Source organism: Chionomys nivalis, chromosome 8 (genome assembly GCF_950005125.1).
Source record: "Chionomys nivalis chromosome 8, mChiNiv1.1, whole genome shotgun sequence".
In the NCBI taxonomy this organism is placed as follows: Eukaryota; Metazoa; Chordata; class Mammalia; order Rodentia; family Cricetidae; genus Chionomys; species Chionomys nivalis.
Genome location: NC_080093.1, coordinates 39058244 through 39069270, shown reverse-complemented (window position 1 = coordinate 39069270; position 11027 = coordinate 39058244). Strand labels below are relative to the sequence as shown.

General features: G+C 42.3%; 1 protein-coding gene across 1 annotated transcript in view; it reads right to left on the bottom strand.

Annotated features, from left to right (window-relative positions):
- Window positions 1-725: 725 nt before the first annotated feature.
- Window positions 726-11027, bottom strand: part of Rorb (RAR related orphan receptor B) — a 199828-nt gene continuing 189526 nt past the window's right edge. The window contains exon 10 of the mRNA XM_057779305.1: window positions 726-859. Coding sequence (XP_057635288.1) covers window positions 848-859 — 12 coding nt within the window. The 3' untranslated portion in view covers window positions 726-847. The remainder of the gene's footprint in view (window positions 860-11027) is intronic.

The following is an 11027-nucleotide window of genomic DNA, read 5'->3' as shown; positions in this document are numbered from 1 at the left end:
TGAAATTAGGTCTGAGAAGTTTGTCGAGAAAAAACAAGAATGTAAAAAGACTGTAGGTGTGACTAAGTTTAATAGATAGGGAACGAGTCAGCCTCTGTCAAATTTTAGAGGAAGCAAAGAGAATGGAAGGTTCAGGGCTCTAGTAGGGAAGCGGCATTTCCCTTGACCAAATATATGGCTCTTCAAGATGTCAGGGACCACTTGTCCTCCCCTCATTGTGATCTGCCACACACTCTTTTTCTAGGAGGAGGAGCCATCTCCTCTTCTAGTTTTTCTGAGGTAGAGTCTAAGTGTCTTTTCTCCCTTTCTTTTCCTTTTCCTTTTTCTTTCTTTCTTTCTTTCTTTCTTTCTTTCTTTCTTTCTTTCTTTCTTTCTTTCTTTCTTTTTTTTTGAGGGGAGAATCAAACCCAGGTCCTTACCCATCTAAGCTCTCCTTACTAAGAAAAGACAAAATTTGCCACCAGTGTAGAAGAGAGACACTGTTCTCAACTTCAACATCACTTTTATCCGACCCTGACTATTTCAGAATGACCTACCTGACTTGGAAGTGTCTTCCAGGTGTTCCTCTGGTCCTGCCAATATTAACTGAGTGATGGTGTAAAACACCTGGGGGCCATTTGCCTGTTGCTTGGGTCTCCAACCCTGTCCCCCCCCCATCCAAAGCAATGTCCATGTCGTGAGTAAAATTTCAAATTGTGTCTCTCTGATGGTGCACTCTTGAGTCTCTGGGAAAGTATTTTAATTAGGTTTTGGAAAATTAGCTGAAATCTCTGTCTTGTTCTCTGGATAAGGAAGCTTCTCCAGCTCACGGTTCCTCTCACAGCCACTCACCTCACTGGAAGGATTGCTATGGTGCTCTCTGCGAAGAAGAAGGGTTCACAGGTCAGTGAGTATCAGCAGTCCCTCGCTCTAGGCTGCTGACACAGAGAATTCCCGCGCCTTCTCATCTTACTTTTTGGCTTCACTGAGGTATAGTTACCTCCTGCTGGTCAGTTGCCTTCAAGACACTCACCCTAGCCTCCTGGTCTGAGCCTTCCAGCCTCATCTGGGATTTGAACTCGTGGTCCCGAGAGCAGAATGGATTAGTGCTCAAGGGCTCCCACGCTGACTTCATCAAAGCTTTCCCCGGCACATCTCCATTATGTGAACGGCTCTGTTAACCAAACCTATTATCTTCCCCCCTTGGTTTTCAACTTGAGAAAGGGAAAGCAACTTCTTTAATGGCCCACAGATTGATGATTAACATTTTACATGTCCCTGCTGCTAAGTAAAAGAACTGCTTTGTGGACAGTGAAATGCCTGGGAGAAGGAAGCGGGAGTCAACGTGGTTTATTAACTTGTGCTGCTTCATTAATCACAATCTTTTTTTATGGCGGTGCTTAAAGGCCCATCCATTGTACTTCTCAGGAATGGGGCAGATCAAAACCAAGTGCTTTTAGTGCACCTTTGACATCTGGCATAGCAGCCGGCTATCTGCGATATTGCTCTCCAGCAGGATGGGGAACTGCCTTCCCTGTGACCGTGCTGGCCCCTCTGATTTAAGCTACTACAGAGGGCAATGAATTACCTTAAAGGAGCGGCAGTGCAGAACTCCAAGTTTTATGCCGGACCCCTGCCAGCTTCCCCACTTTATGAGTATGAACAATCAGACAATTGAACTGATTTGACTTTGCCGCTCCTGGGGTTTCATTGCTGTGAACCTGGGGCTGTAATGATGGCAATGCCATGCTAAGTGCCGCTCTGACTAGCGGCATTGCCTGCTGCCCGTTCAAGTAGGGCACCCATTCTTGTTAGCTGGGAACTGCTCTGATTTGCAGTAAGGGGGAAAATAGATCCCATGCAATCAGATTAACTCAACTCTGAATGTTATTTTCATTTAACACGGTGGAACCAGGCAGTGTCCCAATTTTTTTTTTTTTTAATGGTAAACTCATTAAAAGGCAGAATTCTTTTCAATGAGTCTTTACAGAGTGAAGGTAGAAAGCACCTGCGAAGTCTTGCCACAGATCACGGAAATACACAGACACCGATATGCATAATGTTCATAGTCACCTCCCCACAGACAAGCTCAGGCTGTGGGGGGCCAAGGAATCAACAGAGTGAATGTTTGTTGATTCAACTGAGTAATCCAAGAAGATACAACAATTCCCTCCAAAAGAGAAAAGCCATGTTGACCTTTCGGGCAGGAAATTCAATGTAGACAATAAAATGTTATTTTCAAGAAAAAAAATTTTAAACTTTATTACTCAAGAACCTTATAGTTCACAAATTTCTTATGTGAAAATGAAAACCAGCCCAGCCCGAGAGACTGTGAGAGAATCATTCTCTTCTAGATATTTGTCAGGATGCTGAAAACTGAGTGGATCCCAAGAAGGAAGCAAGCATCATGCTCACGGTTCTTGCTGTGTTCTGGACTCTCCTGAGTGTACACCATAATCCATTTAAATCTATTCTGTGCAAATCAGTAACAGTTAGAGTTGAGTTACTCTGACAGCAGTGCAATTGATCCCTACTGTTAAGGGGGAAGCCGAGGTACAGAAAAGTCCGTTGGCTTCCATGCTCAAACCTTGTGCCAGGGGCTGCCAGGGGCAGCTTTTACATTTAATGCTTATGCTTTGTTACCTCGCTGAGTCTTTGACATGATCACAGGGACTGATATTGGTGATCCCAAAAGATTACTTCCCTCACTTACAAAATACAGTGCTAAAAAAATAATAAAAAAAAAAAGTTTCACCTGACATTGTTCAGAAGCCCAGATAAAAGGAAAGATAAGGTAGAGAAAAAGATCCTTAAAACAAAATGCTGGACTCATTGTTTAAGGAAAAAAAATCTAAAAAAATCAATCATTTTGATTTTGTTATTGATGATTAGATAAAGATGCACATACTCTTATATGAAAAGCACACAAAACAGTTCTGCTCTAAGGTCCTCTGCAATAGCAGCAAGGACATTTAATGGCTGAGTCACCTCTTTAGCCCCTGCACATCTCTCTGGAAAATGACAGAGACGGCTTTAATGGAAACAGGCAGTGAAGGCTTCCTGTATATGAGACATAAGCTCTCTGTGTTGTGCAGGTAGAGCAGTGACCCGAACCTGGTGAAGAATACAGCGGTAGTGAGGTGATTAGTCTTGACAAGTTAACTTGACTGCAGTTTGAGTGAGCTAGACATCTCTGGGTAAACCTGGGTGTGTGAATTCCTGAGAGATCTAACCCCGTGCTAGCACACTATCCGTGGGCTGGGCTTCCAAGCAGAATAAAAAGGAAGAGCTGGACCACGAGCGTTTAACTCTTTCTGCCTTCTGAGTGTGAATGTGCACGGTGAGCAGCTGCCTTCGCCTCTGCCTGTCACAGTTTCCCAGTCTTGAGGGACTGAACCCTCAGACCATGAGCCAACACGAACCTTCCCTTCCTTAAGTTGCTTTTTGCAAGTGTTTTGTCATAGCAACGAGAAATACGCAACATAACTGGGTATGGGGAGAGAATAACCCTATTATGCAGAGTTACTAACAGGTTCCCTCTATTTTCCCTCCCTTTTGCCAGGTATGGTGGTGCATTCCTTGAAGCCCAACACTTGAGAGGCAGAGGCAGGTGGATCTCTTGTGAGTTGGAGGTCAGTCTGGTCTACATAGTGAGTTCTAGGCTAGAAAGAGCTACATGGTGAGACCCAGCCTTGAAGTTTCCCTTACTTTTAACAAAATTTCAAGGGATTCCTGAATCACCACGGGAGTGATAATCCATTAGAGGCACTTACAGCAATCACTGAGCCTATGATACTCATGGATTTGCTTTCCTACAAGAAAGCAGCCAAAGGAAGAATGCACAGGAGAACGCAGGGGTTCAAGTGTGAACAATGTGAAGGAGTTGTCCTTCTCTCATGCTGTGTGACAAAAACCAGCTGAAGAAACTCACTGCGCTGTCTCTAGACTTTCTGCCAAAAATTAACTATAGACTTTCTGAATAGCTATTTTAGTATCCAGCCTCACTAGCAGCTTGTGGTAACATCTTGGTCTATGGTCTTTGTTGAGGTCAGAACTGACGCAGTGTGATCCAAAGTCTCAACATAAATTAATTAAACATAAATGTTAAACTGACCAGTGACACAAGCTCCTAAACGGACATTTCTATCAGCTGGTGCATCTTAAGGGCCTAGAGAAGCACCTTCCATTAACCAAGGGCAAAATCCAGGCCTGTTTTGGGTGAGGGTCAGTCTTTATTGAATAAATACATGGCGACAAAGAATAATAAATCAATGAAAGGGAGCAGAGAGGAAAGTGGTGGTGGTTGCTCTTGTAGACAGAACAGCAGAAGTGGGACGAGAGAAACACCTGGGCAAAAGCGTTTCAAACCGAGAAAGCTACAAGATCAAAGGCAGTGAGGCACAGAAAGAGCAAGGAGCTGATTTCAGCTAAGGAGGTGTGAGCAGAATGTGAGCATCAGGGAGATGGTGAGGAGCAGGCTGAGGGTCAAAAGAGATCGGGAGAAAGATGGATCGTCCTGGGCCTTGGCTATCAGAGATTAACTCCGAGGGAGACTCCTGGAAGACTTGAGCAGAGGAAAGAAATGGTGCTCATCCCCGTTAGCTTGAACTGTCAGCTTGACCCAGCCTGGTGTCATCTGAGAGGAAAACCTGGGTTGAGGAACTGTCTAGATCAAATTGGCTTGTGGCATATCGTCTTGCTTGCTAGTTAATGCACACTGTCCCAGTCCCACCTTTAGGCAGAATGGTCCTGGGTTGTATTAAGGAAACCAGCTGAACATGAGTCTGCCTATGATTGAGCCAGCAAGCAGCGGTTCCCCATGGTTTCCTGCCCCTGAGTTACTGCATGAGTTCCTGTCCAGACTTCTCTCAGGGGCAGACTGCTAAGTAGAAGTGTACGCCAAGGAAATCCTTCCAACCCCGTAAGTTGCGTTTGGTCAAAGTGATTTGCCATAGTAACAGAAAGGAAACCAGAATGCTGTTATAACAAAATGCTTGGGATGAAGTAATAACAAAGCGTAGAGACTGGGCTCAAGTTTCTCGAGACTTGGATGCGGCTGATTAGAATGTGAGTCTTCCCGCTATGTCACAGCATGGTGGGTTAACGTCAGGCTCCTCCTCCTTTGCGTAAAGACACTCACGCTATCACAGGTTCCCACCCTCACAATCTGTTCAAATACAAATTCATTTTTAATTTACATCTTCATTTCTCCTTCAGTCTAAGGGTTACCTAGAAGAAATGTCTAGTTGCTTTGATTTTTTCTGTTTTGGGTGGTAATAGGCTCTTCATGCAGTTGAATAATTTCTTCATTTTGGAATTTATTGAGACTTTATTTGTGACAGAACACAAATTTTTAATGAACGTTCCATGTGTTTGAAAACAATGTGCACTTCCAAATTTATTGGGAACAGAGTTAAATATTTATCTTAGGAGATCAAACTTGTTAGCTGCGTTATGACGATCTTCTCTTAATTATCTTGGAAGAAACTTATTTGATCTTTTAGTAGCTAAGCACTTTGTTCCATGTGATTTTCCAATTTTTCCTTGGAACTCTAAAATATTTCAGAAGTAAAGGCTGAGGTGCGTAAAGGAACCTTCAAGTATTGAACACTCTAAGTGGTTTTGTAATTTTTTGAAATGTTAGACAGTTCACCTCTATTTCTCTTGAATTCTTTTGTCTATTACGGTTTCTATACATATAAAATATTTTTTGTTAATCTTTATCTTGGATTTTAAAAAATTAGTTTTACTATTATCATCATCATTATTATTGTGTGTATATGTTTGTGTGCATGTGTATGTGTGTGTATATGTGCGCATGGCCACACTCCCCACAGTGCACATTTGGTGACCAGGGACAATGTGCAGGACTTCATTCTTTCATCCTACTATGTGGGCCCCAGAGATCGAAGCTCTGACTATGAGTTGCAGTTGTTCACTTGACACACCTGGGAAGGCGGAATCTCAGCTGAAGAACCACCTTTATCTGATTGACCTGTGAGCATTTTCTTGCTGCTTGATTGATGTGGGAGGGCCGAGTCCACTGTGGGAAGTGCAAGTGGGCTTGGCATATGTAAGGGAGGGGTCCTGGACCAACCTGATGAACAGCATTCTTCTGCAGTCTCTGATTTAGTTCCTACCTTGGCTCCTCTTGATGATGGACAGTTAATCTGTAAGCCAGACCTGTAAGTCCTTTCTTCTCCAACTTACTTTTGGTCTTGATGCTTATTAGAGCAACAGAAACTAAACCAGTACACATGCAAAGCCATCTTGCCAGGTCCATTCTCTAGGGCAGGTTTTCAATACTTTGTTTTCCCCTTTTCTCTTCCAACCATCTTTAAAATTCTACCTTGAAACATTGCATATTAAAGTGTTTAAAAATAAATTTGTGATCTTATCATTAACAGGAGACAGGGCCTCTCTTATAAATTATTAACATGAGTAATTCTTTTTGTGCCATTTCATTTTATGTTCCTTATATAGTACATATTACTACATTATGATTCCATTGTTCAACCTGTTCTTTCTCCTTTAGGAATTCAGTGCATTTCTTCATCTTCTTGAGTGTGTGTATATTTATAACTTTATCTATATAGGTCTGCTAATTTTTTTCTGTTACTTTATGGCATTTATTACACTGTAGTTTGTGTTTTCTTTTTCTGTATTTCTTAATAATATAGAACTTTAAAAAGATGAGGATTTTTTACACACTTATTCACTTAGCTACCTAATGAAAGTGTCTTTTTATGTTAGGCAGAGGTGGTACACACCTTTAATATCAAAACTCGGGAGACAGAGGCAGGCAGATCTCTATGAGTTTGAGGCCAGCCTGATCTACAGAGCTAGTTCCAGGAAAGCCAAGACTACACAAAGAAACCCTGTCTCAAAAACCAAAAAAAGGTCTTTTTCATTAGAATAGATTTTGAAAATCAGGTTTTCTAGAAATAGTTATTATACTCTACAATGTAGTGATTTTTATCTCTACAATGTAGTGATATTTCATTTTTAATAAATAAAGCTTGCCTCAAGATCAGAGAGTAAAACAGCCACCCTGGTCAGCCTTACAGAACAGGCAGTAGTGACACACACCTTTAATCCCAGTAGCCACACTAGTTTGCCGTAGAAACCAGGTAGAAGTGGTGTATGCCTTAATCCCAGCACTAGAGAGGAATATAAAATGGGAGGAGACAGCTCTCAGATAGCCTTAGTCTGAGGATTCTTGGAGGCAGAATCTCCATTTCAGACTGAGGTAGAGGTAAGAGCCAGTGGCTGACTCTTTCGCTTTTCTGACCTTCAGGTTGAACCCCAATATCTGCCTCTGGATTTTTATTATTTGTGCTATATTACTCTCTTATATTTACTTTGTCATCATTATTGCCTGTGTATGATTTGTGTTGGGGAACTTGCATGCACAGGAAGTGTGTGGAAGCCAGATAGCATCTTTTAAGGATTGGATATCTCCTTCTGCCATAGGTTCTCTGGATTCAACTCAGGTAGTCAGGCTTCCTCACTTTTACTCACGGAACCATCTCAATGGCCTCTGCTCTCTGATACTGTCTGATTTCTAGTTCTCTTCTTCAACTATATTCCATGGCTTCTCGCTCATCAGGTATTAATAAGAGCTTCTATTAAGAATGTTTTTGGCAGTTATTAGTAAATACATTAGCACTTCTATATTTTTACATGATTTGTTAGCACACACAGATTTACCATGGGGTGACTGCTTCAAGAATACCACAGTGCAGTATAGAATTATTTTAGTAACTTTAGTCTGAATCTTGAATTTCTGGTCCTATTAAAATATGAAGAACTTCCTTCTATCTCTCAGATATGTTCGGCTTCGGGAAGTTGCATGTCATAGCTGAAGTTTGGAAGTCCTGCCTGCCTGCAAATATTGATCTTCTGCAACACCAGTTTTCTCATATAGGCTGTTGGGATGCTCCAGTGAAGGATGCATGTAAGTGACTTCTCTGTGAGGAAGGCTGCAACAGTTCTCTACTGTTATTGCATGAGGTATTCAGTTAGCATCAGTTATTTCAATTTTATAGCTAACTTAGTCGCCTTAATCAGATATTTTGTTTTCAATCAGTGCTATGGAAAAAGAGATATGGGATCACGTGCCCAGAGGCACACTTGGGAGTGTAGAAATTATTCACTTAGAAATGAATAATATGCAGCTTTTTTTAAAGGCAAACTCCAGAGTGTTTTGTTTTCCTCCTGCTGATCCTAACAACACATCTGTGGAATACAGCTTCCCAGTGGTCATTTTTTGTCCAACACAAAGCTGAACAGATGCTCGCTCAAGTCCCAGCCACCTGGCAGGCCATTGTTGCCTTGGCAGGCACCTCCAGACTGGGGAATCTGAGGAAGACATTTCGTCCCAGCTGACGGCAGGATTACGACTCTGGGAATCGGTGTGAGACCCAAGGTTTACTATGGGCATCATTGGGAATGGCATGGGAAGCTTGGGGATTCACATCCATCAGGCACAAGCATCAGGAGCCAGCAGGTAAATTATGGAGCAAAGCCGTCATGCCAGCTGGAAAGATGTTGCAGTTCAACTGTAGTGCAGGTAGGACTGCCCTCGTTAACAAAAAGTCATTGGGAAAACTGGAATATACTTTGCCACAGCATTGCTCATAGCAAATTATTAGTATACATGGCACACACAGTTTTAGAGAAAATTCCCCATTTTTTTCCACCTTGAGTTCCACGAGCCTCTTTCTAAGCAAAGAACTAGAGAGTCCAGGAAAACCTTCTCTTGATTCATAGTCGATAGGCATGGTCAGATGCTGTTGTATCTTGTTGGTCCTTACACAAAATTAATGCAGTTTCATCAGAAATTAATATCAAATGGCAAAATAACTTAAAATATTTAATAATTTAATGAAATACTTAAGCGTGAATTTTATCTTAAACAACAATGAAATTCTCACGTAAATAATATTTTATCAAGATTTTCTTCTGTTATGAGACTCAGATTACATATACAATTCCCTGCCTGTGGACAGCCAAACCTCTTCCAGACATCCTTGAGTTTCTTGGGAAATATTTAAACTCTTGTCATCTCATAAATCTTTTGAGGATGACTATATGAGTGTATTGAAGTGCTGTTATGTCCATATGTGAAATATCACGTGTTTGGGAACTTAGTCCCCAATTGTTGATACTGTTTTGGGAGGTTATAGGACCTTTGGGATATAAGCCTGTGCAGCTTACCCAGAGTAGTATGGTTGGGCCTAGAGGACTAGAACTGGCTAGTCCTCCTCCCAGCCGAAGGGCCTGCTTTCTGTCTGCCATTGCGATATAATCAGCGGCAGCAAGCTATGATGGCAACAGGACAATCTGCTCAGTCGCTCTGATTTCCCTGCAGTGAAATGTGAGCTAAAATAAACCCTTGCCCCTTAGCTGGTTTCAGTTATTTGGTCCTAATGTGACAAAAAAGGTAAATAATCCAAGTACATGGGGCTCTTTGAATAGCCAACAGTCCAAAGCCTGTGCCGCCACTTGGTTCTGCTGCTCCTCAGAGCCATCCCTGCTATAGGGAGTTTACGGACTTCTGACTTATCAGTGCATTGGTTTCCTGATCTCATTGGCTCCTGTCCTGATAGGTCCTTCGTATTTCCGCATGTCTGTCTTTCCTCTTGAAGAACCCCGGAAGCTGAGTTCTTCTTTTCTTGCCGTCAAGTCCCAGCAGGACTGAGTTTTCTTCACGATAGAAAGGGTCTTCCTGAGCAGGTGGCAGTGAAGATCCAAGAACTGACATGTTTGTCATTTTTATGGGCAATGCTGTGCCCAAGGCGACTTCCAGAAGAAAGGGTTTATGTTGGCTTACATTTCCAGAGGATGAGGGTCATAACGGGAACGAGGAAGAAGCAGGCTGCAGCATGCCGACACGAGCAGGAGATGGAGAGCTCACATCTTCACTTCTTGGGTAAAGCAGGGGTGGGGGTGGAGGAAGAAGAAGGGGACAGTAAAAGTGGTGGAGGCTTTAACCTTAAAACTCTTCCCCTGGGATGTACCTTCCTCCAGCAACGTGGTACCACCAAACCTCCCTCGCGTCCATCAACTGGGAACTGAGTGGTCAGTCAAACACCCAAGACTATGAGGCACACTGCACCACAAAGGGTGTCTTCTTTTTCTTCGCAAATTAATCTTGATGAGATGAAGCCAATCCTGATGGGGTTTTTTTTTGTTATTGTTTTATTAAGAAAGTATATAGGGGAAGAGAAATAACTGTTTGATTTAGCCCACGGATGGCTACTTCTGTGAGGGCAGCATTATAAAAGTATTTAACTAAAAATTAGCCTCCATGGAGGCATGTCAGGGTTTTGTAACAGCTGGCTTCTGATCTTCCCCCATCACTGAGCACCAGATGCTATGCTGCCTGCAGAGCCAGGAAGGTAGAGACGGGCGGAGAGGAAACTGGAGGAACTGTGTCCTGGGTGGAGGAAGGGCCTTGGCTGGAACAGTCACCATTTCCACATGTCTGTGTGGAAACTATGTGGCCAGACCCCTTCTGTTTTCTCTTTTGTTTTACAAAAATTCTTCAAATGTTGATTTAATATGAAACTTCCTAATTAGATGAAAGCTAAACAAAGCATGTTTGGAGTAAGAGTTTGGATGTAGTTGCCAATTATTCTGCATCCTAGTTTTCTCTCCGTCTCTCTGCTTCCTCTCCCTTCCTGCCCTTCCTCCTTTCTTGCAGTTTTTTCTCTTCCCTCTTTTCTCCCTTTTCCTTTCCCTCTCCTCCTCTCTTCTCCTTTCCTCTTTCTACTTTTGTCTCTCATTCTTTTTCTTTCTTCTTCCTCTCTCCATATTCCATCCTCTCTTTCACTCTCCTCTCTAGATTCTTCTTCATCACATATTCTGGTTATCATTTTAGGACTCTGTTTAAATGGCAGTCTTTTTTCTGATCCCCATTTTTTCCTACAGCTATTTCCAAGCAAATTTAGTCACTTCTTTTCAGTTCAAATACATATTTCAAAGCTCCAGACTATTTGTTTGCTGGACTATTTGCCCTGCTAGACTGTGGAAACCTGAAAGAC